The 27,757-nt window shown below is 36.8% G+C and overlaps 3 protein-coding genes across 8 annotated transcripts in view; 1 reads left to right on the top strand and 2 right to left on the bottom strand.

The window, feature by feature from the left end:
• The window catches only part of LOC127427395 (NIF3-like protein 1), a 173,214-nt gene that overhangs the window by 10,553 nt on the left and 134,904 nt on the right, over positions 1–27,757 (bottom strand). The window lies entirely within an intron of this gene.
• On the bottom strand, positions 1,503–11,899 carry LOC127427420 (calcium-binding protein 5-like). 2 transcript variants are annotated; one of them, XM_051675027.1, is made up of 8 exons: positions 11,760–11,899; positions 7,531–7,690; positions 7,211–7,316; positions 5,455–5,485; positions 3,836–3,979; positions 3,614–3,723; positions 2,743–2,890; positions 1,503–2,025 (listed from the first exon to the last, which is right to left on the bottom strand). In XM_051675027.1, exons 3-8 carry the CDS (start codon positions 7,244–7,246, stop codon positions 1,997–1,999), a joined length of 498 nt encoding a protein of 165 aa, XP_051530987.1. In that variant the 5' UTR covers positions 7,247–7,316; positions 7,531–7,690; positions 11,760–11,899; the 3' UTR covers positions 1,503–1,996. The 2 variants fall into 2 exon arrangements, with proteins under 2 accessions (XP_051530987.1, XP_051530986.1); XM_051675026.1 differs by lacking the exons at positions 7,531–7,690; positions 11,760–11,899 and adding an exon at positions 5,225–5,356 and having other exon boundaries at positions 7,211–7,310.
• The window catches only part of LOC127427373 (serine/threonine-protein kinase TAO2-like), a 34,714-nt gene continuing 19,035 nt past the window's right edge, over positions 12,079–27,757 (top strand). Inside the window, exons 1-15 of one of the 5 annotated variants that reach the window (XM_051674947.1) lie at positions 12,079–12,222; positions 14,652–14,792; positions 14,920–14,991; positions 17,423–17,524; positions 17,730–17,775; positions 20,034–20,130; positions 21,011–21,124; positions 21,405–21,496; positions 21,815–21,908; positions 22,026–22,107; positions 22,229–22,396; positions 25,609–25,815; positions 26,104–26,463; positions 26,636–26,764; positions 27,538–27,741. In XM_051674947.1, the coding sequence (XP_051530907.1) occupies positions 14,661–14,792; positions 14,920–14,991; positions 17,423–17,524; positions 17,730–17,775; positions 20,034–20,130; positions 21,011–21,124; positions 21,405–21,496; positions 21,815–21,908; positions 22,026–22,107; positions 22,229–22,396; positions 25,609–25,815; positions 26,104–26,463; positions 26,636–26,764; positions 27,538–27,741 (1,899 nt within the window). In that variant the 5' untranslated portion in view covers positions 12,079–12,222; positions 14,652–14,660. Of the gene's footprint in view, positions 12,223–13,330; positions 14,507–14,651; positions 14,793–14,919; positions 14,992–17,422; positions 17,525–17,729; positions 17,776–20,033; positions 20,131–21,010; positions 21,125–21,404; positions 21,497–21,814; positions 21,909–22,025; positions 22,108–22,228; positions 22,397–25,608; positions 25,816–26,103; positions 26,464–26,635; positions 26,765–27,537; positions 27,742–27,757 lie in introns of those variants that run through there. The other 4 variants (XM_051674949.1, XM_051674950.1, XM_051674946.1 and 1 more) reach the window with 4 other exon arrangements.

The raw sequence follows: 27,757 nt of genomic DNA, 5'->3' as shown, positions 1-27,757 counted from the left end.
CCAATTTCACATGATTGCACAATTTTCATTTAGGTGTGAACTACTCCTTGAAGAAAAATAATTATTTAACTACACATCTCCTTCCTTTTCTCCCAGAGAAATCAGACAATAACAACAGCAGGAAAAGAGATAACAATGAGGGGATGACCACATATCCTAAGATCATGTCCTTGACATTATTCATTTGTTTGTGCATTTTCAGCGCACTCTTTTCGACATCACACATTTTTGGTTTACTTTGGACCTTTCAGCATTTTCTTCACCATTAAAGCTGCAGTTTCAAGCTGCTGTTTAGGCAAAGTTTTATCATATCTGTTGACTCGCATACATGTGAAATTATAGCACATTCGTTTCTTTTTCATCTCATAACCTTAATATCACACTACGCCTCTCATCCTTCCAATGGCCAACAAATGATCCCTTGCTTTATCACACTCTCTCTCTTATAAGTGTGCCAGAGAGTCCCAGCACAGGCTGATCTGGGACGTTTTGGGATTTTGTAGTATTTGCTAATCACGCCACGTCCTCTGTTCTGTTCTCTAATTACGATGAGTTCCGTCATTCAGTTGTGCTATTTATTTAAACTTCCTCTTTAGGTCTCAGTTAAAGTTGCTAATCTTTTCTTTCGCTTTGCTTATTTTTTGCTATGATGTGATTATCAACATTGATTACCAGTAGTTCTCTTTGTATCAGTTTCAAAGTCTGAACATTTATGTTTGTGAATATTTATTAGGCAGGTGCTTTTAATGTTGAGGCTGATCGGTGTATATGCATATATTTAGGTGAGCGGCTGCAGTTGCATCGCACTCTGACTCGTTGGTCAAAAGTGTCCATTTTAAAGCATCCCTCCTAGTATTATTGATGTGGCTCATTTCAGTAGGGTCAAACATGTGTCTCTCGTTATTTTTATTTTTTTCTGTACAGTCTGTGCAGTATATCTACTTGATTTGTTCTCATAGCCAGTCCAAATGTTGTCCAATGCCCCCCACCCCCATCTCCATTCAATTATCCTCTCTTAATCTTTTAAAGAAAGTTGATCTCAAAACTGATTTCTTGTCTTCACCATCTGCTCTTGGCAACAGACCAGTACATAGATTGTTGTTTTTTTGTTATTTCTGAGAGAGGACAGATTAATGGAGATATTTAGTTACTGGAACCCTGCAGGATCTGGCTTCATTCATAAAAAATGATGTTGCCAAGGGAGACGGTGGAGGGCAGTTGAGAGGTCAGTTAATCCTCATATATCTTTTAATCTTAAAGATTTGGAAATCTGATCTTAGATCAGCATGACCACAATAATGTTGACATGTTGAGGCATCCTGTGGTTGTTGATGTTGGATGTTGTTGAAGTAAACTCACAATCGTTCCATGTAATTATTCCAAAATATTGTGTTTTATTAATGAGAAATATATATATATATATATATATATATATATATATATATATATATATATATATATATATATATATATATAATTAAAGGACAGACACATCATTATCTTGGGCCTCAATTTATTTAAAATACAAAATCAAATTTCAAAGAAATATTTTACAACATCCTGTCCTCAAATCAATAAAACATTGCATTAAAAGGCTGAACATGTTTGTGAAAAAAAATATTCCTGTAATGTTTTTTTTATATTTCACAATATAAGTTGAAATGAAGTTAAACTTATTTGGCTTGGAATGAAAGGCTCGAGCATGAGACTTGATGCTGCAAATTCCCCCTGGACTATTTCATTATGTACTGCATATAATAGAAATGAATAGAAATAAAGGTGGAGTTGGGGTGGCGGAGGATCCCAGAAGAATTGTCATAGGAGTGATGTAAGCAGCTATTTACATACCCTGAAATGTGATTGACATGATTAGATAAATAAGATTTTCCAAAAAACTTTTGTATTGAACTCCATTTATGTGTGTGTTTATAGTGCATATGTGTTCTTGTGTGCAAGCATGCATGCATTTGCAACAGGGTAACCATGGGTGATATTCTCAGCAATTCGACAACATCTTCACAAATTCTGCAAAAATAAACATAAAAGCATATCACACTTTCAATCACTGCCATCATGTTATGTGTGGGAACTGTGAGGGAGCTATATTCTATAGGAATGTTATTTGTCTTGTGTGTTATGCATTTAAAGGGGTAGTTCACCCAAAAATTAAAATTCTCTCATCATTTTTTCACCCTCATGCCATCCCAGATGTGTATTACTTTCTTTCTTCTGCAGAACACAAATTAAGATTTGTAGAAGAATATTTCAGCTCTGTTGGTCATCAGAATGCAAGTGAATGGTGACCAAAACTTTGAAGCTCCAAAATGCACATAAAGGCAGCATAAAAGTAATCCATAAAACTCTAGTGGTTAAATCTATTTCTTCGGAAGCCATAGGATAGATGTGGGTGATAAACAGATTAATATTTAAGTCCTTTTTACAATCAATCTCCACTTTTACTTTCACTTCCACATTCTTCTTCTTTTTTGGCGATTCGCATTCTTTGTGCATATCGCCACCTACTGGGTAGGGAGCTGAATTTATAGTACTTCAAAATTTTGGTACCCATTCACTTGCATTGTATGGACCTACAGAGCTGAAATATTCTTCTAAAATTTTTCATTTGTGTTCAGTAGAAGAAAGAAAGTCATACACGTCTGGGATGGCATGAGGGTGAGTAAATGATGAGAGAATTTTCAGTTTTGGTTGAACTATCCCTTTTAAATTTTTGTCATTTCTCACCCTCAAAGTCTACTGTACCATCTCCGTTGTTGTCCGCTTCTTTGACTACTGCGTCAATCTCTCTATGGTTCATATGCTCTCCCAGTAGTTTACTCATAGCACACCTTAACTCCTCTGTAGTGATCGCTCCATCCCCATCCATATCAAACTGTAGACAAGAAGGAAGGAGCAGAGAAAAAGAAATAGATTTAGAGAATTTGTGTAAAGCGACAGAAACTGAAGAGCTGATTCTTACTTCATTTAGCAGAATCTTTTCATCCAAAGCAAACAGCCTACAGTTAATTTACTACAAGGACAAACAGGTAAAGGATAATGTACAGTCAACATTATTGTAAAATAAACTCTGACAGGGAAATTAGCACCCAAAAGCGAAATGGAGGGGTTTATTTTGTGATAATGGCTAGATGACATACTTACCAAATAAGTAAATAAATAGACATGAAGTATTTGAATATCAAATCAAACGTTGATTTGAGTTGAAATTTTGTGAGAAGAAAGAGATAGTGGACTGCTGTAAGAGACTTCAAAGTAGCACAATCTAGAAGTTTGGTTACCAGGGACAAAGATCAAATTTGGTCAATGGTCAATGGTCAATTTGGTGGTCATTATACAAACATATCTGACCACAGAATGGCACGATTGACCAATCAGAATCAAGTATTTCAATCAGGTAATGTTGGATAGGGTAAAATTTTTCACCACAAGACTACCATCACACTACAAAAATAGGAAGGGCTGAAGCCAGGTGAGAGTTTTGGCACATTGTGTTTGAGTGAATCCATATAACCCTCCATAGGGATGTGCCAAGTCACCTTAATTATAATTATTGTGCATAAACTGACACATATTTCCATTTAGTTTGTCTTCTCACCTCTTTGAAAGCATCTCGGAGTTCCTTCACACCAATCATGCCTGCTGTTTCAGCCAAAAGCTTTGGGGCCATCAACTCCACAAAGTCTTCAAAGTCTACCCTTCCTCCCACTGAGAGAAAACAAGAGAGAGAGTAAGATCTTTTTTTGTTTGTTTTGCTTAGTGCATAGTGCACCTATGAACCCATGTGAACCTGATTTTAGTAGGCTTCTGAGCTACTCACAATTCATATTGATGTTCTGGCTCAACTCGATCAGTTCCATCTCGGTTGGCATATAACCCATCGTTCTCATGAGGTTTCCCAGGTCCTTACAGCTAATCAGTCCATCCTTATCCTTATCAAACTCATTAAATGCCTCTCTCAGCTCTGCACATATTAGCAAACATAATGGCATGAAATGGTTTTTAAAGTATACATATGTATGGAGTATACACTCAAAAAATTATTTTAATAATTGTAATAATAATTTCAATTTAATAACAAAATTCCATCAAACTGAATGATCTTTAACAAAATAAAATAAATATTTTGTAAGTTTTAATTTGTAAGATTTACACAATTCAATTTGATGGAATTTTGCTCTGAAATTGAAATGTGTAAATCTTAAAAATAGGCTAAATATTATTTTGTGTGTGATAGATTCTCTGTCTAAAAAGATTTTTCTTTATATAATTCTTTAATTATTTTTGGAATTGTCCCGTAATCATTTGATTATGTCCATATAAAAGAATTTTGCCTATAAAATATATGTTTACCTAAAGAAATGTTATCTTGATTTATTTAAAAAAAAATTAGTAATCATATATAATTTTTTAACATACTTTATTTTGTAACACTTTACCAAGTATGCTAAATAAAGTGTGCTTTGTCTTTGTTAACTTTAGTTAACTAGTTATCATAAACTAACAATGAACAATACTTTTACTGCATTTAATAATCTTGATTAATATTAATTTCAACATACACTAATACATTTTATAATTAAAAGTTTGATATCACTAAAATAAGGTTACATTTGTTAACATAAGTGAACGACATAAGTTAACACGAACTAACAGTGAACAAACTTTTACAGTATTTGGTTAATGTTAATTGCAACATATACTAATACTTTTTTAAAATTATAAATTGTATGTGCTAACATTAGTTAATACATTATGAGCGAACATGAACTAACAATGAAAATTGTTATTTTTATAAAGTAACAATAACTGAGATTAATAAATACTGTAAATTATATTGTTCTTTGTTAGTTCATGATACCTAATTCATTTACTAATGTTAACAAATGTAACCTTATTATAAAGTTCTACTAAATATTTTATAAAACATTAGTTAATGCATTACGATTTAACATGAACTAACATTGAACAATTTTATTTTCATACATTAACATTAGCCAAGATGAATACCTGCTGTAAAAAATATTGTATTGTTCATTGTTAGTTCATGACAAGGCATTAATGTTAACAAATAGAACCTTATTCTAATGTGTTACCTTTTGACAGCAACAGAAGTAATATTCACATATCACATGTAAAAGTGGACTCAAAAAATACATTTTAAAATTCAATTTGATGGAATTGTTTTTGTTTATATTTTTTTCCAAACCAGTATGACTTTCTTTCTTCCATGGAACACAAAAGGAGATGTTAGGCAGTATGTCAGTCTCAGTCACCATTCACTTTCATCGGATCGGTTTTATTCATTCAATGAAAGTGTCTTCCTAACATCTTCTTTTTTCTGTTTTACAGAAGACATAAAGTCATGCGAGTAAATGATGACAGAATGTCATTTTTGGGTAATCTATCCCTTTAATACTACAGACAGTTTGTATTTACCTTCGATTTCATCATCTGCCAATTCTCTGTCCTGCAAAAGCAAAATGACAGTATGGTTAAGCCCCTCCAAATATTTTAGCTCATCTGGAGGACTTAATCTCTATTTAGATTTTTGGTATTAATTTAAATCGTATTTCATCTACTGTCCGGGCCCCATTTTGATAAAGACTTTTAAAAGCAGTTCCATTAAGGAGACTACACTCACTGGCACGTTCTGCCCATTTTCACAGAATTACAGGTTTTATGGGCTGAATGTGACTAAGGGTTTACTGTGATAACAGATTATACTTCACCTGATTTAGTGAGTCTGAATGCTGAATCAGGCCAAATATATAATGTACACTAATACAAAAGAAATCCATTACTCACAATTTTCTGATTGCGCTGCATTTCCTTTTTTCCTCATGTTTAGGTATTTGTTTTTCTTTAAAAACAATATGCTATCCTTAAATATTCCGAAAAAAATAAATAAAAAAATTGTCCTGACCCTGCACATTTAAAAGACAAGTCACAAATGAGATCTTGATACTGTCTCCATTTTTCTCCTGAACAGCAATGGGATTAAACGGTGATCAAACGGAGACTTTTGCTTGCAATCTCACTTGTAGAGTTTCAGAAGAGATCTCAACACACTGTCACAAACTGTGCTCTGATATGCCAAGATACCAAAGCAAGCAATCAAAAGTCAGAGATTTCAAAACAAACTCAAACATTTCTCATTTATACCCTTTCAAGACCAAATGATCTACATTCAGTTAATAGCTCTATACTGTACTGTATGTCGACATATGCCTAGTTGGTGTATATTTTCATTTCTCCTCACAAATTTTAGGAAAATCATCTAAGAGAAAGTTCCTAAAATGACGATAAGTCTTTGGCTGAACTTGATTCAATCATGGACAGTGGTTCCACATGTTTGAAATTAGTTTTCTTAAACTAAAATCACCATGTAATTTCAATTTAAATACTTCAATTAGAGGGAACCTAACTGAATCAAGTAAACCCAACAGAACCTAACATGTCAAAATAACTTTTTTTTGTGATATGCTAGCTGTTGACAGGAAACGTTAGCATTGCTAAACACATGCTGGTGGGAAGCACTACTGTGTGCAACTTAGTCACTATGCTATGGTTAGCACAGCAGTTGCTCAATGGATAAAACTAAATGTAGAATATTTTAAATGTACTGGTCCTTAACCCAGGCTTAAGCTCCAATCTTCACCATGATGTTAACCCACAAAACTACAACATAACAGAAATTCTCCTAAATCTCAACATAACAAAACATTAAACATTAACAAGTCTCCCCCTTTATTTTCATCTTGCACAAAGACACATAAAATAACACTTAATTTGAACATTTACTCTGCCTGTTGAATCCTATGTAAATCATGTTGGGAACTAGAAATCTTCTCCACAGTTTCAGTTCTCCAAACAAAAAATATTCATGTTTTCCCAACACACATGGATTAAGTAAAGCTGACAAGACACTTTATAAAGTTGAATCAACTCAGTTAATTTAAGATTCCTTGGTTACCTGAATTGTTTGAGTAATATGAACATGCGAGGATTGAGTAAAACTGATGATAGTGAGAGTTATTTTTTGGAGTGAGCGCTGTCACAATATTTTCCTCTGGTGATCCTCAAATAGGGGTGATACTGAAGTAGTATGAGTATGAGAAGTATCTTTATCTTTTTTGGTCTGCATGGGTTGTTTTATGAGGTGTAATACTAAAAGTTTTATTTTAATACTTACAATTTTCCCTCCTCGAATGAAGACGCAGGCAGTCATGTCTGTATAAGAAGTAGGATGCTGCTGATCAGAGTGCTGTCTATGATCAGTGTCTGTCCTAAACTGTTCGCTGTGCCACAGAAAAAACAAGGGATTTACTTCACCCTGCAACTTTAATGCATTTCACTGTGCAATAGATAGTGCAGGTTTATGTAACAGTTGTGCAGAGCATCAGTTTGTCATATTGGAACTGACATGCATTTAAGTTACTGTAAAGGCATATTATATCAAACAGTGAATTATGTGAAATTATTTGTAAAATAGGTTATATAAAATAAGTTTACCCCTTTCTGCACTCAGTCTGCTGTGAAATTCAGCAAATTTTTTGGTGATCCTTTCTGTTCTTGATCTTTCGTTCTTCTTATCTTGTCACAGGGCTTGTTGCTGTGCTGGTCCAAAGCTAGTGAGTTGAACTCTCTGATTGACTGACTGTGCTTGTGAAAGCTTTTTGTATGGTGCATAAATAAAAAAGGGGAGGGGTCACACTGACATCAATTTGAAGGCTGCACATTATAATATTCTCAATGATCAGACTCAGACATGAAATAAAGGGAACAAACTGCTCTTCTACTTTTAGGTTTCACTGTTAATAAAAATTCTAATAAAAAGCTGACAGCATGGTTGTGGCTTCAACTATCTGTATAAAAATGTGGTGACAACAATTCAGGTATTATGGACTGCTGTTTCAGTGCAATTCAGCTTTGTACTTCAAATTTACTGATAATCATCATAATGCAGGTGGTAATAAAGACAAAACCTCATCAGGCTAACACACATGACACTAAAATAAATGATTAATTAAACAACATAAAATGTAATCTAAACAAGATGTTGTACATAATTGATTATAAAAAGAAAAAGAAATATAAGTCCATTTAAAAACAATAATCAGATGTGATATCATAAATAATGTGTAAGTTATAGTTACTCATACTTTTAACTAAAAAAAGTAAATATAACAATATTTTACAATAAGAGTACTGGTATTGTCTTGTTAAATTTAATATTTTACCTGTAAGAGGTTTTAAGATTTTAACTCTACATTTTAAGGTAATACATTCTTTTTACTTAAATGTAAAAATAACTTTTGTTGCATTATTTTCCAGTAAAATTACATGTTTTGTCTTGTTAAATCTAATATGATTTTCACTATATGGTAGGGTAACTTAAATTATAGTTAAAAAATTATGTGGTATTAAAAAAAAACAACAAAAAAAAAAAACGAATGTAACAATATGTACTGTAAACATGCAATTACCTTGTTAAACTTAATATAGATGTTCACTGTAAATTATAATTCATACTTATAACTTCCAAAAATATTTTTACAGTATTTTACAGTAAATTACATATTGTCTTGTTTAATCTAATAGAATTTATCACTGTATATTGTAGTGTAACTTAAATAACTAATGAACAAATATTTACTCTAGCATTTACATTTTGTCTGTTAAAATGTCTAAACTTTTTACAGTATCCTAATCCTAAACAATTAAACTATCTGGATTTGTTGTGTTGCAAATTCTGTATTTTATATATATATATATAGCACCACACTGAAATTAGGTTATAGTATTTTAACATTTACAAATTTCAAACAATTGTAGAATTACATAAAAAAATATATATATATAAATATAAATATATATATATATATATATATATATATATATATATATATATATATATATATATTCTTTTTTTTATTATTATTATTTTTTTTGTTTTGCATCAGTGTTTATTTTAGTGTTATGTCATTTGCATCTTTCACATTAACACAAATTGAAAATTCAAATTTGATACATTATTCTTAAGGAAATGATTTCCTGAATCATGGAAATAGACTCATAGGGATTAAAGGTCTCTGCTGTTTCTAAAAGCGATAATTCATTTCATCATGGAATACTGAATCCTGGTAAATCTTTTCCATATGGAAACTGCTCACATAACAGACATTTTCACATTTCACAGTTATGAAGTTAAGATAACTTCAGGGTTTGCACATCACATAGCTGAGTAATGCAGTAAAACAACAGTTATCAAAATAATTTAATACGTGAAACATAGTGCTAATCTTGTGCTGCAGATGATAGAAAAGTGTTTAGAGATGCTAGATTACATGTGAATATGGCAGAAGCATTACAGACTTACAGTATATTAACCATTTTCATTCGACCTTCATTGTGTCTGTGCACATTCGAGACCTTTAACACTTTACCTTGTCACTGTTACATAAATTTATGCTTTCATTCTACAAATCATAGCCAACAGTCACAAATCTGTTTGCATAAGAGATTAAGTCCGGAGCTTTGGCCTTGGGCAACTTAATACAGATTTTATTATGTACGTATGGATTTATTTATTTATTTTCCTCTTTATGGGGGTTTTATATAGGAAGTGGTGCCAGAAAGAGTTACATAAGGGATAGTGTAGAGGAGAAAATGAGGAGTGATATGGTAATATTCAGGTGACTGAGTGGCACAGGAGAACATTCAAAGAGAAGAGATGAGAATGTTGAAAACTGAGGATGAAAAGAATAATTTCAATAAACAAGTAAACAGAAGCATTTTTTGATTAACTGTAAGGTCCTGCTGTTATAGCATCCAAAAAATGCTTTTTTTTTTTTATTTTTGTTTAGAAGGCATTTAATAAATCATAGTTATCATAATGATGTTATCAGAATTTAAGGTGTATGTTTTTATATTTACAATTAATTTCTGTCATATATGTGCCATCTTTGTTTCATGGTACTTTTATATTTCGTAATCCATAATCCAAATCCAAGTTTATGCAAATGTTGTTTTAGATTTTTGACTGTTGCAATATTGCAATTATGTTTTTCAGTGTTACAAGTATACAAGCACATAAGCTTTTAGCTAGGCAAGTAGGCTGAAATTTCAGTATGTTTATCTCTGAGCAGCTGTTGAGAATAATTTGGAATTGTTTTAATGTGAATAGTTTATATTAGCTCTGATTTACTCAGTGTGAATAACACTGAAAAAAATGAAGGCCCACCATTGCATTTGAACAAACATTCTTAAAAACTGTCTCGCATTTAAATATATGTTCTAAGTTGCCATTTTTCTGAACCTAAAAAAAAATGTATGTGCTCATATCAAGGCAACTGCACTGAGCAGCAATGAGACTACTGATTTGATTTGAACTAAAATGACCACAAGCTAATTTATCTGTTGCTTCATTCTGAGGCAGATAAATTACATGTATTCAAAATAAATTTACACTGACCTATTTGAAATCTGTGTACTCATAGCTAAAGTCACTGTGAGCTTTTTGTAGGATATGCATGTCTTTTAATTTTGAGGAGAATCCTACCATTATTTCTGTTACTACATGTTTACCCCCTCCACCCACACCAGCACCCTTTCATCCATTATTTAAGAGAAAATGTGCCTCTTCACATTCAAGTTTTTGTCAATTTAGTTAATATCATATTATCAGCCACCATTAATGCAGAGAGCTTTGTAATACTCTGTAAAACAAATATGTGAGAATTATGTTTTTATTTATTTATTTTTTTCTGAAAAAAAAGGACTTCTTGGAATATTGTATATAATATTATATATATATATATATATATATATATATATATATATATATATATATATATATATATATAATTTCCACTCAATTGTGTGTGTGGATTAATTTGCAACTGTTGTAAAATAGCTATGAAATAATAAATGTGAAACAAGTGGACCAGCATGATAATAAATACTGTATACTAACAACATCATCCTTGAGTGGATTAGGATAGAGAGAGTGAGAGAGAAAACACCTTGTATTTACATATCACCCTGTGCCATGATGCACCTCTGATTAGGTTTTTTATTTATTTATTTATTTTCATGCGATGTAACAATTCACATCAATATTTCTGTCTGGATCTGTTTTGTTTTTTCCGTTTTATTCTTTACACAATTTACACTAAATGAGCAAGGTCATTATTTTTAGATGTGGATCAGTGATGTAAACAGTATGTTTATGAGGACTCCAAATTGGGGAGAAAAAAAAATAATAATAATAATAATAAAAAAATTATAAAGAAAATACAAGATACATAAAAAAAAAGTATACATTTAAAAACCAACTTTAGTGTGATAACCTTTTCTCTGTAAAGCTGTATCCAATTTTACAACTTTGTTGCCAGGACGACATAACACAGTAAACCCTAAAAAGACCGTAAAAACCACAATTTAAAACAACTTTACAGCTCAAATAAGGCATTACTTTTCAGAGAAGAATTAATGTAAGTGCTTTTATAAAATTATAAACTTTAAACCCTCCAAAAATTGTCCCCATTCACTTCCATTGTAACTGCCTCACTTGAACTTTTATTTCTTTATTTTTTTTAAGAAAAAGAGGGACGACATTCTGTTTCGAGTCAGGATAAGAATGAACCAAACACGTGCTCAGAAACTGATGCAGACTCGATCAGTGCACGAGGAGTCCAGTGTAATAATAAAATGCTCGTGAACGTAAAGGGGAAAAATACCTTTAATTTGCGCTTCACACGCTCTTCCGGTTTCCGGTCGGCTCCCGCCCCGCTCCGCCATCATGAAGTCCCGAACACAAAGCGAATGAGACAGGAAAAGAAAAACAGGAATGGACCTGTCAGTGACAGAAAGACACAAATCAAACGCGTGACACCGACGGCATGACAAACCATGAGGAAAGTGCCACCGGTGGAGGCGGAATATCGGGCTGTGATTGAAAGCGTTCACCCGCTTTGCTTGACAATCAGCTGATTGTGTCCGTTAACGGTTAATGGCAGTATTATTTATTTAAAAACGGACTGATTCCTGCGCTGTGACCACGATCAGTACTTTAGAAATAGATGGTTCGCTATTCAAAAAGATGAGGTCGGTTCGTGTCAAGTGAGAACGGCCAGATCTTCCACAGCAGGCCGGAGAGCGCGAGCTGACTCGAGCTAGTTACAGTGGATCCCATTAACCACGGTACGACAGACTCGTATAAATCATTTAATAAAGCAGCGCTGGGCGAAATGCATGGGGGACAATCTCGCTCATGATGTTTAACTGTGCGTTTGCCGTCAATAGTACGGTAATCTAGTCTGCTGCAGCTGTTTTTGCATTGCATGCATTAGGGTGACTATTATACAGTAATCATAGGTTTGCACAATGTCTCATGTCATGTAAGCTTTTGCTCGATCGTTCTCAGAGCTCTTTGACAATGCATCACTCCTCCATCAAATGACCGTGCAACCTCAATTTATAATGTGATCACACCTCTGTATGTGTAACATTGATGTCAGAACTTGCAATAAAGCATGTGATCATTGAGTACACAAAAGTGACTGTATGAATCCCATCTTGCATGTGACAGTCATATTTGATTTCCTTCCTTTACATCTGCTTTTGCACACAGCACGGACTTTAAATGCCTGATATTAATATTATGTATATGACTAAGAGCATCATAGAAGAGGTGTGAACCTGATTGTGAGCCAGGTACCGGGTCCAACATCCTACTTTTGAAGTGTTTTGTACTCTTGTGTGATAACACTTATTCTGATCCAGTCATTTCAAGTGTGGGTTGTTAAGATCGCCATTGTATTGCAGGTGCTTTTGTATTATTCACTCTAATGCTTCTACATTATAAACCCTGACTGGTGATCTAGCATAGTGTTTTGAAATGTCATGCATTAGTTTAAGATTAAAGCAGTTTTTAGTGCAAGGTGCTTAATTTTGATGAGATGGCCTTTCTGGTCCATATTTGGGAATGTCAGGTTTGATTACGGATGACTGGAGTTTCTATTATCGGTTGTTGGAATCAATTATTCATGATTTGTTGTAGGAATATAGGCATGGCCCCTTTTTATTAGCATGTCAGCACACATAAAGTGTGCAAGCTGTATCCTAGATTCTTGAGTTGTTTGCTGGATGTAGGGTAAAATTATATGTACGTTTATGCGTTTGCCAGACATTTATCCAAAGTAACTTAAAGTGCATTGCATTTGATTAACATGTGTGTTCCCTGGGAATCGAACCCATGACCTTGGTGTTGCCAGTGCCACACCATAGCAGTTACAGGAGCTGTGTAATTCCTGATGTGTAAATGCAATTAACCCAAAAATTACAATTCCGTCATTTACACACTCTCATGTTGTTCCAAACTAGGGATGGGCATTATCGAGTAAATTTGTAGTCAAGTACATTACATTTCATTATAATTATCAATGCTTTAATTACTCATTTGTAACTGTGAGATTTGGTGAGATATTCAGAGGGAAAGTACAGTATAATTCAACGTTGCCTTGCCTACTAGTGCTGTCAAATTAAAATTCGAAATGCGAATATTCGCCGAATTTAAGAAACATACGCACATTTGAATTTTGGATGTGTGCCAAGCACTGACGATGACTTAAGACTGATTGCATTCTTGCACTAAAAAAGGTAAGACACAGCAGCACAAATACAGATTAACAGGAAGCAGGTGTCTCGAGACACGTTTTAAAGGTTGAAGAAGTTCTTTTCGTTCCTGCATGAGATGCTGAATAGACCTTTTTCACACTTCGGGTTTTGAAACGTGGAAGTAAACGTTTCCAGGGTAAACTTCGACAGCTATGGATGGGAGATCACAGCAAATGTTATTTTCACTTACCCATTTGCTCCAAGACCAAAAGAAAAAATCCACTCTTACATTTGAATGACTTTCCAGAAGAGGAAAAGAATAGAGAGCGGTGGATTAAGACATTAAAGTGGGAGAAGATGCCAAATTTACTGTCACTCTCTCAGCAGCTGAGAATCCATTATCCCTGAAATGTGTTTTATTGGACTGTACTGGTCTTAACCCCGTGAGAAACCTTTTTTATTCAGTCAGCACTCTGGAAGACATTTCAAAGTCAAACCGAACACAATTTTAGAGTTTTTAGGAAAAATTGATTTTAAAAACCTTTTATAGAATTCCTTACACATTTCTCGCCATGGGAATAGCCAAAGAAACTGGCATGGCGTTAAAAACAAACAAACAAACAAACATTTGATCGTTCGCTTAAAGACATTTTCCAAGACCATGTCATGCCATGTCATAATTTTTGTTTAATTAGTCTACTGAAGGAATCAAATCTTCTCAAGTGCCTGTGAGGCCTTAAGGGACTCAAAGCCTCAGTAACCATTCACTTTCATTGTATGGAAATAAGAACAACACATCTACATTCTTCAAAATTTTGCCTCTCGTGTTCCACGGAAGAGAGTCATACAGGTTTGGAATAACATGAGAGTGAGTAAATGATGACAGAATTTTTCTTTTTAGGTGAATTAACCCTTTTATAGTTGTAAGTCATTAGGCTAGACATGGTTGTGATTTTTAACATTACCTCAGATGTTAATGCAAACTTATAATGCAAATTTGTGCGTGTGCGAAGGCGCTGGCCATGCCATCAAGTGCGCGGGCTGGGAGTCTGAAGGACCCGGAGGTGGCGGAACTTTTTTACAAAGAAGATCCGGAAAAACTCTTCACAGACCTGCGCGAGATCGGCCATGGCAGCTTTGGAGCCGTCTACTTTGTAAGTGGCCATTAGTACATTCAGAACTGTTGCACAGCTCACTGAACAAAGATGAAGTGACTTTCCCTTTCTTTCCCCGTGCTCTCTCACTCCTCACGTGTTTCTGCCTTTATTTGCTTTGCTAAAGGCCCATGACATCCGCACCAATGAGGTGGTGGCCATCAAGAAGATGTCTTACAGTGGCAAGCAGTCTAATGAGGTGAATACGTACACACCGACACAGTGTTCCTATCTTTGTATTAGCAAAGGAGTGCAACCTATCTAAAACCAGTCAACAAGAAATCTCTTATTGTTGTGTATGCATCATGCTGTTGTTTACAGGGCAGTTTTACTAGCTTTTTATGTAAAAGTCACTAAAGGCAGGGCTCCAGACTAACATTTGAGATTGGTAGCACCGGTGCCACCGAGTTAGTCTAACCAGATGCGACATGATGCGAAACCGCGATATTCATACACTAAAATGATTATAAATGACAATAAAAGCAGATGTTACAACAGGCAGATTTTGAAAAGATTTTATCGCGTGTGACACGGTGTGACAGTGGGAATTAGTTTTCTTTCACAGTTTCTATTCATCAGTATCTTGCTGATTAAAATACAGTCATCTGAAGACAGACAAAGCCTTTTCTACAATCAGAGAGCATTTGAAAATATTTTACACAGAAGGAAAGTTCCATTGTATCCATAGTTTTAACTGTGGCATTTGCAATAAGATCATAGTAATCAAAGGTAAAGATAAAACCATGATTGCATGGACAGTAACCATAAAACAAATTATGCCATTTTGTCATAAGAAAAACACATCCAGAAATTAAACTGTATTCCCTCACTACCCTGATATATTGATGGTAAATATTTTTTTAATATCTGTGTTGTGTGGATTGAAAGCCTTACAATTTCTGTCTGTTCATGGTACAGATTTCTCCTTTATTTTCAATGCTGTTTAGAATGTTGGGGCCATTTAATACGATTTTAAACTAGTTTAATCATTGTCACATGGGTTTTCAGAGAGGTTTTGAAAAAAATAATCAATGCCAAATCTGCAACGCAGCCCACGCTTCTCGCAGCGCTGTTTATGATGATCTACGCGGCTGAGCGCTCGAGACTGGTCCACTTGTAAATGCACGTCTCTGCGCTGATCTGTCCGTTGAGCCTTGAGGCGAAATACATCTGTACGATCATTCGCGTAAACACATTTTCCAAGATGTCATGCTGTTGTTTTGTTTTTGTTTTGTTTTATTTAATTAGTCTTGAAAAGGAATCAGATCTACTCTTAATTATCTAATCTATACTCTTAAGTGCCCATTAACTCATCTGCCCAAAGTAAGATATGCCTATTATGATTCTTTTTTTCTGTATTCTACCCATTAACTCTCATTTATACACCCATCTTTGCAGTAGTATCAGTGTTATCATGAATTACAGTAATAAAGTGTAATCAGTGCATGTTATGGTCACATATAACGTGTTAGCGCATTAGTGCGTCCTCATATTTAAATGCTCCTCTAAACGCCTCCCACAGCGGTGTGGCCGGTGTCTGAATGTTTGGAAACAGAATGTCGTTGCTCAGCTTTTTTTTTTACCTCTAAATAAAGAATGTAGAAAAATTAAATGGCAAGCAGCAAATCAGTGTGCAAAGCAGAGATGTAAAACAATTGGCCATTGGCTAGGGACGAACTCTTCAATATGCCCCACCCTAAGATACCTTATTTTGGTCCTTCAGAGATAAGGCAATCCCAAAATGTATTACAATGTGCTCAGTGTATAATTTAATTCAAGATGGTGAACGAAACAAAAAATGTTAATTAAATATATTGAAATTAATATATGTGAGTATTGAAATACTGACATATTTTACCCAATTTTTAAATGCTATGTTTTGTCATGCAAATGGACAGCAAGTGAAAAAATCCACCATTGAAAAAATATATAGAGAAATGAATTATGGCAGTCAGAAGAGAGAAAGATGTCAAATGTACCATCACTACATCAGCAGCTGTTTTTGAAACCCCATCTCATCAGTGATGAAATTGACTCAAAAAAGTAAATAAAAATAAAATGGAAAATATGAAAAAGTTTGCTTAATTTATGCTGCTTCATAAAGCGGAAACACTTAATCACAGACACAGTCTGTGAAAAGGGTCCATTAGTAGATCACGCTGTTAGCTTAGCAACATGCTAAAGCCAAACTCCAGTGAAATCGGTTGTGAGGGGAGTCTTCCTGTGCCACACGTTTCAAATCAGCCACTTATGAGGTCACAACTTGGAATGCAGCAGATATGTGGCCACAGAAAAGAGTTTCTTATATTTACAGGCATGTTACCGCAAGTACTGTTCGTTTGCTAAGTGCTGCATAGCACTGTATTCAAATTATGCAAATGACGCAGCTAAAATAGACCGTTGTGCCATTGAAAGAGTGGAAACTACTCCCTTTCACTGTTTAGCAGAACTCTTTAACACAAAGAGCCGTACATTTGCAAGCCCACCACAATACCAGACAACATTTGAAAGGAAATCACTGCATGGCTATGTTTCCCACACTCGCAGGACTATGTGAACTGAAATAGTGCACAGAACTTGATGCTGAAAAAGCCCTTGATTGTTTCATTGTTCTCTTGTTACTGCTGTAGAAATGGCAGGATATCATCAAAGAGGTGAAGTTCCTTCAAAAGCTGCGGCACCCCAACACAGTGGAGTATAGAGGCTGCTACCTGCGAGAGCACACAGCATGGGTGAGTGTTTGTGTGGGAGGTGGGCCGAATGCATTTGCAAAGCCTGGTTCAGGGAAGAGAATGTACTGACCTGCTAACACTGTTTCCATTAACTACAGTAGAAGCCCAACATGCGCCACTTGCTAACTGCAATCATACCTTTCTCTACTTTTCTCTTTTCTGTCTCTACCACTCACTCATTTTCCTTTCTTGCTTTGTCTTCTAGCTGGTGATGGAATACTGTTTGGGTTCGGCCTCAGATCTGCTGGAAGGTGAGTGAATTGTTTCAGGGATCTCCTGAATGGTGGGATTGGGCCTGTTCTGTCAGCTGATGGATATTCAGTAGGGTTGGGAACTGAGAACATGTTCTTATTCAGAACGGGTTCTATTTAAAAATAAATAAGTACTGGAACAGACTTTCGGTTCTGTTTATGGTTCTTGAACACGCATTGTTCCACCATTGCAGATACGACACTTTTCTAAAATATTGACTGCACTACCATTCAGTACCATTCTGCACTAAGACACCACTACTAAATCAGCAGCCTGAAACATACAGCGTGACCAGTGTAGTCGGCTTCCTGAACAAGTGACTCTTATGAGCCAGTTCTTTTAAAGGGATAGTTCACCCAGAAATGAAAATTCTCATTAACTCTCATTAAAAATAATTTACTCACCCTCATGCTATCCCAGATGTGTGACTTTCTTTCATCTGCAGAACACACACACCAAAAAAAAAGATTTTTAGAAAAATATCTCAGCTCTGTAGATCCAGCCAATGCAAGAAAATGGTGGCCCGAACTTTGAAGCTCCAAAAAGCATATAAAGGCAGCATAAAAGTAATCCCTATGACTCCAGTGGTTTAATTCATGTCTTCTGAACTGATAGGATAGGTGTGGGTAAAAAAACAGATCAATATTTAAGTGCTTTTTTACTATAAATGTCCACTTTCACTTCCACATTCTTCTTTTGTTTTTGGCGATTCGCTTTCTTCATCCAAACCACATACTCTACAGTAAAAAAGAAGTTAAATATCGATCTCTTTCTCACCCACACTTACAGGGTTTCTTCTGAGTCAAAAATGTTCATCGTGATTCAGGTTTTTTTTTTTTTTTTCATAATTACAATTAATATTTAAGATATGTTGTTGCATTTCTTGTTTGTAATGAATATCATTTAATTTTGATTATCTGAGCATCTAGAAACTTCTGAACTCAATAGGATTTTTTGTACTTCAAGGTACGGTGGGAAATTAAACTAACAACACCTTATTTCTATAGGGCTCGATAGAATATTTATGCATAAACCACTTTACAGATTTAGGACTGTGCTTCTATAGTAAATATGTTTGTTTCCTTCTTCATAACAGATATTGCTTTTCTTTTATTAGACTCTTTAATCATTTAGGAATCCAAACCAGGCCAGTTTGTTTCCTTATATCAAACATCATAAGAACAGGAAATATATTACAATATTACACATGATACTTGCCCTTGTGTTTACCATATGTAAGACCATGGATTGCTCCTCAGTTGTTAGTTAGGTAGTCTTTCTTAAAAAATAAACTTTGTTTGTTAAAAATAATAGCCTAAACACATATAAAAACTTAACTTTAATACAACTACCACAGTTTACTGTGATAAATGTTAGTAAGGGTGTGTAGATGTGAAAAGTCTTGTAATTGATGCTGGTGAAGGGCAGGTGTTTTCTCTTTCCCTAGTCAGTGCTGTAGCTGTTTCAAATGTTTAAAGCTGCTCCATAGCGCTTTAAAATAGAAAATTCTCATGTATAATTCAAATGGGTCGCATGAGGTTTGTTATGAGCCATGATATCGAGGGAAGCCCAGTTTAATCACGCATGTGATCCACTCTGCACTATCCTGTTACCAGAGCTCGCATATCGACGGAAGCCCATTTGATGCGTGTGCAAGTGCTCCATTATACAGTAGTAGGATAGAGAAGAGGGCATCGTTTATGCAAGAGATTCTCTGTGGATTGCACGACATGGAAGTGATACCAGTTTTCAGTCACCCTGCGCACATCTGCGTACCACATGAGAAGCATATTTAGCACTTATTCATCTTGCTTTCAGCACTTTATTTAATCAAATTTGCTTTGGCGGCCCGAAATTTTGCTTCGGCGGCGCCAAAGAATTTTGAATGCAGAAAAAACGCTGACTTGTATCGCTTCTGAAGACATGGATTTAACCAGTGGAGTCGAGTGGATTATTTTCATGCTGCCTTTATGTGCTTTTTGGAGCTTCAAACTTGCATTGTATGGACCAACTGAGCTGAAATATTCCTCGAAAAATCTTTTTTTTGTGTTCTGCAGAAGAAAGAAAGTCATACACATCTGGGATGGCATGAGGTAAATAATGAGAGAATTTTCATTTTTGGGTGAGCTGTCCCTTTAAATAGTAACAAATGTTTTATTAAGGAGGAAGGGCATGTGTGGGAGAATTGTATTGTTTTGCGCAAGTTTGCAGACAGCAAAAACAGGATCTAATTTTTACTTCTTCCCCTTTTCCTCAGTGCACAAGAAGCCATTACAGGAAATGGAGATAGCAGCAATTACCCATGGTGCACTGCAGGGCTTGGTATACCTCCACTCTCACAACATGATTCACAGGTACAGAACAGCTTGGAATGACTTCCCCTGTCTGTAGATTGTTATAGCTTGTCCATCCATATAATATAATATAATTTTTGGACTTAATCCTGATTTCTGCTTTGGAACGATATGCATTTTGAAAAGCATTTTCATTTTCTGATAATTTGCCTTCATAAATCTGAATAGTTATGCTGGATCTCTGCAGTAAATTGGATTACCAGTGTTATAGACTTTGTGTATGATATTCTGCATATATAACACTACATACACCGATCAGCACAACATTAAAACCACCTGCCTAATATTGTGTAGGTCCCCCTCATGCCACCAAACAACGTCAACCTGCATCTCAGAACAGCATTCTCAGATGCTATTCTTCTCACCACAATTGTACAGAGCAGTTATCTGAGTTACCGCAGACTATGTCAGTTCGAACCAGTCTGGCCATTCTCTGTTGACCTCTCTCATCAACAAGGCATTTCCATCCACAAAACTGCCACTCACTGGATGTTTTTTGTTTTTGGCACCATTCTGAGTAAACTCTAGAGACTGTTGTGTGTGAAAATCCCAGGAGATCAGCAGCGGCAGTTCTGCAGATGGAAACGCCTTGTTGATGAGAAAGGTCAACAGAGAATGACCAGACTGTTTAGAACTGACAAAGTCTACAGTAACTCAGATAACCGCTCTGTACAATTGTGATGAGAAGAATATCATCTCAGAATGCTGAGATGTGGGTTGGAGCTGTTTTGGCAGCACGAGGGGGACCTACACAATATTAGGCAGGTGGTTTTAATATTGTGGCTGATCGGTGTATATACAGTGTGTGTGTGTGTGTGTGTGTGTGTGTGTGTGTATAAAAAACACTAGATTCAAAGAGGAGATGCATCTTTCATTACAGGGATGTGAAAGCAGGTAACATCTTGCTGACAGAGCCTGGCCAGGTTAAACTGGGAGACTTTGGTTCTGCCTCCATTGTTGCTCCTGCTAACTCCTTTGTGGGCACACCTTACTGGTACGAAAACCCTTCCATGAAATTACTTACCAACTATCTAAATCAACATATCCAACTGATGTCATTTGGAAGAAATACACAGATATGAATATTCTGCATTATGCATGATATAAAACTTTTTTCATAGAATACTCGCTCTCTAAATTGCTTTTCTCTGTACGTATGAATGTTGTCTATTTGTTATGTGGGCAAAATCATTGTGTTAGTGTCTCGTTACATCTAATGACAGATGACGTAGTTATTAATGGTGAGTTATGACTGAGTTGTGCTCTTTGTGCAGGATGGCGCCAGAGGTAATCCTCGCCATGGATGAAGGGCAATACGATGGGAAGGTTGACGTGTGGTCACTCGGCATCACCTGCATAGAGCTTGGTAAATAATCCCAGATGCACAAGAGCATACACCCATTCAATGACTGTTAAAAGTGAACACTGTTTCAGTTAGTCTCTGACAGGCATGAGAATGTACATTTGCCTTTAAATATAGTAATATTATTATTCCATGAATATAAACTGTACAGCAAAATCTCTTTTGGTTGACACATTTCTACTGACGTACAGCATGCTGACATAACGCCCAGTCTTTGTTTTGTACAAAAAATAAATAAAAAAAATGACTGTTTACATTAATACACTTACAATGGAAACCAAGCAGCTGACTATTTGCTTGTGTCCTTTCCTTTTATTGTAGCGGAGAGAAAGCCTCCCTTGTTTAACATGAATGCAATGAGTGCCTTATACCACATCGCCCAGAATGAGAGCCCAGTCCTGCAGTCCAATCACTGGTACGGGACCAGAGCTACCTCATCAAACTCATTATACCAGATGGTGCCTTGCCTCTTTTGTTTTACCCAGTTTTAACTCAGTAATATATTAACGTATTTTGTGCCCCAATCTCTCAGGTCGGATTATTTTCGTAACTTCGTAGACTCTTGTCTGCAGAAGATTGCCCAGGACAGACCAACCTCTGATGTGCTGCTTAAAGTAATATTCTTTTAGCGTTTTAAGGCGCTGTCCCTTTATGCACTAATTACACTTTTTGAACATTGTGGATTTATACAATTAGTTTTATTGAAATGGACCTTTTTCCAAACTGTTTCCTCAGCATCACTTCCTGTGTCGTGAGCGCCCAGTGACGGTGGTGATGGATCTGATAGCACGCACTAAAGATGCTGTGAGGGAGTTAGATAACCTGCAATACCGAAAGATGAAGAAGATACTCTTCCAGGAAACACATAATGGGCCTGCTACTGAGGGCACAGAGGAAGAAGAGGTGGAATAACCTTTCAGCATCTGATCAGTCTTGTCAAATAGAAAAAGATTGTTGATTTTCAGGACCCCACGCATTTCAAACATGCATAATAATTTCATAAATTTACACTGCAAGAGACAAGCTATATTTAGTGCTACTTAATCAGTACTCGCAATAAATGTCTGTCTGAGCGTCAACCCCCTATGGGATTGTTAAGCCGGCGCCACACTAGCAGAATCTAAACAACTCGATTTTTGCCTTGGGTATCACACATGCAGACTGTTTTCCTGAGATCTCACTTTCTTCAGTCAGAGGTTTGACACAAATGGTGGATGGGTGACAAACATACCAACTCATCGCAACTCTCTCTCTGATTCCCTGTCATGTGGAGCTCGCTGAAATAACAACAGGAGTACCACGTGAGCATAAACAACTGCAATAGAGTGATTTAGGGCGTTTTCAGACCTGTAGCGTGCTTGATTTTTTCCGAAACGGGCTAAAATAGTTACAGTGTCGGATTTTTTTCATGGTTCTGTTGGCTTTCACAAGGTAATATTTCAAAATGGATCAAAACTGTAAAATTTCCGTTGTGGTTATTTTTATCCGTCATTAGTTGGTTTTGCATTATTTCTGCATTGAAAAGTACCTGTTCTCAGGTCACGAAGCTCTCCCTCCCACACCAGCACACTTATGCACACACATGCACACAGAAAGAGTGAAGCCACATTTTTATCTGTCAAATAGTTGCTGACGCCATCCTATCCATGTCTGTTCTGCCGCTATCCTAAAGAGAAAAGTGATCTTGAAGATCGACCAATATAATATAGCCGCCAATATCCGCATTTTGATAATGAATTGCAGTGAAGAGCTGACCAACAGATTCCTGCTCCATTCTGGTGGTCTCGGACAGATATTTTTGGTGCCAATCCGAGTGCAATTGCCATGTTCATGTATGCCTATACAAACCGAAGCAAGGGAGAAAATGCACCAGGTTCGAAACAAATGCTGCAAATGAGCCTGGTGCGAAAATGCCCTTAGGGAAGCGATTCATGGAGTAACTTTACCATGTGAAAGTGCGTGATTGTGTACTTATCCCCTCGAGGCTTGCCATAGAATGCGTATGTCCATATTCAGCTTTCAGTGAGTAAAGAAATTATGTTCAATAAAAAACAGAAAATTGTGCCTTTGCTTTCTGATGTCATTTTAGTGTAGGAAAAAAGGCACAATCACTGTGGATTACAATCAGCGTTTGTAATGATATGCAGCTGAGTGCGATGAAAATGTTCAGATCAGCTTGATGTCTTGTCAGTTCTTCAGTAAAAGAAGAACCTCATTGGTCATTTGACGAGAACACAAGAGCCCGCCCCAGAGACAGAATGATTTTTTCAAGCAAGCCTGATGTGCTTTTTCAGTTTTTGAAGCCATTAACTTTGCAAAGAGTCCAGACGGTCTAGTGATTAACGACCTCCCACCGGCAGACGCTAATGAACGCTTTGTCTCCCTCTGCCTAGCTGGCGATTATGTTAATGAAGCTCACACCTGGGGGGCCTCGGTAGCTCAGTGGTAAAATACGCTGGCTACCACCCCTGGAGTTCGCTAGTTCGAATCCCAGGGCATGCTGAGTGACTCCAGCCAGGTCTCCTAAGCAACCAAATTGGCATGGTTGCAAGGGAGGGTAGAGTCACATGGGGTAACCTCCTCGTGGTCAATATAATGTGGTTCGTTCTTGGTGGGGAGTGTGGTGAGTTGAGCGCGGATGCCGTGGTGGATGGCGTGAAGCCTCCACACGCGCTATGTCTCCGTGGCAACACGCTCAACAAGCCACGTGATAAGATGTGCGGGTTGACTGTCTCAGATGCGGAGGCAACTGGGATTCGTCCTCCACCACCCGGACTGAGGCGAATCACTACATGACCACGAGGACTTAAAAGCGCAAGGGAATTGGGCATTCCAAAATTGGGAGAAAAAAATAAATAAATGAAGCTCACGCCTGAAAATCACTGGAAAAATTGGCTAGTGTGGCACCGGTTTAATAAATTGATCAATTTTAAAACTGCGTTTTTGTTTTTGAAACTCTCCATCCACACTGCCGTTTTCCAGAAGTTGCTTGTCCACACCGAAACTTCTGAAAACACTCCAATCCCCTCACTGCGCATGCGAAAAAACATAAGTAGTTTGGCCCTATGTCATTTCCATATACGTCCGAGTAAATTTCCCATCTCCTTAGAAGGAGTGCAATGTGAAGGATGCACAAATTAACATTTATCTTTAACAATGCTATCAAAGTGGATAGCAGGCACAGCAACACTGCTACAACATGGGCCACCATCGTAATTGTTTTGGGTTGTATGGATCACATGACTGCGTCACATGACAACAAATAAGTCATCGTTTTAGAATATCTTTGAACAGTTTTCCCTGTCCGTAACACAACGCAAAGATGCCATTTTCAAATTTATCCACTTGGGAAAGCGATTTCGAAAAGCTCAGTTTTCACTGGACAAAAACGCAGTTTTGGTGTGGACGGAAGTTTAACAATAGATGTACACATAATCCAGAGTTTGCTAAACTGTTTTGTCTGTCAATTGGCTATTCAGACATTTGTCAACTCATGTTGCAAATGTTTTGAGTTGAACTCTTTGTTCTTTTGTTCAAGTCTGACATTGGGAGTGCTTGAGTGATTTGCTTTTGACATAAAGGCATGTTGACTCTTTGATCTAGCTACACTTAAAAGCCAACATGAAATCAGAATTGACTCTTTTTGCTTACTTAATACAGGGTCCTGGTCTTTTTGTAAACCATTAATCTGTGCATGATATTTCAAAGAAAAAAGTTTTGTCTTTGTAATTTTTCATCAGAATGTGATAACTCGTTCTGCCTCTGAAACCTCTGAAATTTTCTGCTGACGTCACCAAATCCTATAATTTTTCATCCCCTCCAACCACCTGTCACTTAATTTCTGATGGATAAATTACATCCTCATTATTTTTTTAATTATTTTTTTCGTCATTGAAAATCCGGTTTCACACAGAAATAAGTTTCTTTACAAAATAAAAATGATTGCAAACTTCGGTTCATGTAGATTTTAAAAATAGATGTTAGAGATCGCAGTAGTGAGTGGAAAGTACCTTGCATGCAAATTTGTTGATAACCTATTTCATATAGGCATATAAGGTTGTTGCCAACTATCGTGATGTGCGTTTAGTTTTGAAACATACATTTGTGTCTTACAGGATGTAGAACATTACATGTTGCGAACGGGAACAGTGAACAGCATGGAGAGCTCCCATTCGCTGCCATCCATGTCAATCAGTGCCAGCTCCCAGAGTTCTTCAGTGAACAGCCTGGCTGATGGTTCAGATGACAGTGGAGAGATGGCTATGATGCAGGAGGGCGAGCATACAGTCACCTCCAACAGCTCTGTGCTGCACAAACCACTGGTATGTGTGAATGGGTTTGTTTCAAGTCTGTGGTGAATTGAAGCTCTATTGTTTGGTTTACACATGGTTTCCCCCCACTTTTCTTTACTTCTAATCCTTATTATCATCATACAATGTGGAAATGTTTGTAAAGTGGACAAACACAATAGACCAGACACCTTATTTTTTTATCTGCTGAAATGACAGAAAGCATTTTGAATTAACATTCAGTAAATGACAACGCAACCTCAGCTTCTATAGATACTTTTATGACCTTTCCTTTACTTGTCCCTCTGTGTCCCCACATAGAACCACGATAACATCTATGATGACCCCTACCAGCCAGAGGTGGACTCCCAGCAGCTGGGCCCCTCGGGGGGTCGCCGACGCAGAGGACGGGACCATTTTGCCACCATCCGCACGGCCTCTTTGGTGACCCGTCAGATCCAGGAGCATGAGCAGGGCTCAGCACTGAGAGAGCAGATGTCCGGGTACAAGCGAATGAGGAGGCAGCATCAAAAACAACTGATGGCTCTAGAGAACAAGCTGAAGGCCGAGATGGATGAACATCAGCTCAGGCTCGACAAAGAACTGGAGACGCAGAGGAACAACTTCAGCAGCGAAGCAGACAAGCTTAGCAAGAAGCATCAGGCCATCCTGGAGAAAGAGGTGAATGAAGAAAATGCTAATGGTTTTAGACCTTTTATAGAGTCAGACACCCTCCACACCCATTACTTGTTTACATTGTAAACGCTGTGTAATCTGTAAAATATTCTCTCTTTCCTTCCTTGTCTTTTCTTTACTTTGCCTTCTCTTTACCTCTGTTACCTTCTTCTCTTAGACTAAGGGCACTCTTGCAGAAGAAAAGAAGTTTCAGCAGCATATTTTGGGCCAGCAGAAGAAGGAGTTGACCAGTCTAATTGAGTCTCAGAAACGCCAGTATAGACAGCGAAAAGAGCAGCTTAAAGAGGTGTCAACGTCTATAAGATAAAAATTCTTGTACTCCTTTTCCACTGACTACCAGTGCTGGTTCCAGAGCCTATGATCAATAACCTTTGCACCAGCACCTTAAACCTGTTGGTTTTGAAAACATGAACTACTAATGTCAGAGGCCAGGGGTCGGTAAAATGCCCTGACCTGATGTGATGAGATTCCAGCGACAAGCAGTCTTCTGTCTGTCTACACTGAATGTGAAACTGTTGTGCGAAGTGGCACAATCACAGCCCATGAGAACATATTTAATATTTAATGTACTTTTAGGAGAAGCTGGATTTTGGACCAATGAGAGTTCATTGTGGGCGGGGGTACCCTGCGTGATGCTGTAGAAATGGAAACCAAGTCATCAGCAGAATGTCTGTCCTCTGCTTGTTTTGGTCACAGATTGTTAGGAAGAAAACTCATGGAAGGTTAACATGGAAGAGAGACATTTTATCACGTTGCATCTGGTTAGGACTAAGACTCGGAAATAAAGACCAAATTGTGTAGTAGCATAGTCAGTTATGTCATTATTCATCTCTCAAATCAGTGGAAACACTGGTCGGTTCTGAGAGAGGTCAGCAGAACACTCAGCTGAGCACTGGCTCTGGCACAAGCACCTTTTTGGTTGAAAGGTTTATTAGTCCATTAGTTGATAATCTGCTTTTAAAGAATAGCGGCTGATTTACTGCTTCCTTCTTATTTACGTTACTGTTTGGTCATGGATTTGCTCAGATGTTTTGCTAAAAGTTTTTACCCTATGCACAGGAACTGAATGAGAACCAGTCCACACCAAAGCGAGAAAAGCAAGAGTGGCTGGTTCAACAGAAGGAGTGTCTTCTGCAGATCCAGGCAGAGGAAGAGGCAGGTTTACTACGACGACAGAGGCAATACTACGAGCTGCAGTGCCGTCAATACAAGAGGAAGATGCTGTTAGCCCGCCACAATCTGGAGCAAGACCTACTCAGAGAGGTACAGATCTTGTGAT

The sequence above is a fragment of the Myxocyprinus asiaticus genome, chromosome 36 (assembly GCF_019703515.2).
Source record: "Myxocyprinus asiaticus isolate MX2 ecotype Aquarium Trade chromosome 36, UBuf_Myxa_2, whole genome shotgun sequence".
Taxonomy (NCBI): Eukaryota; Metazoa; Chordata; class Actinopteri; order Cypriniformes; family Catostomidae; genus Myxocyprinus; species Myxocyprinus asiaticus.
This window is presented reverse-complemented; position numbering and strand designations above follow the sequence as displayed.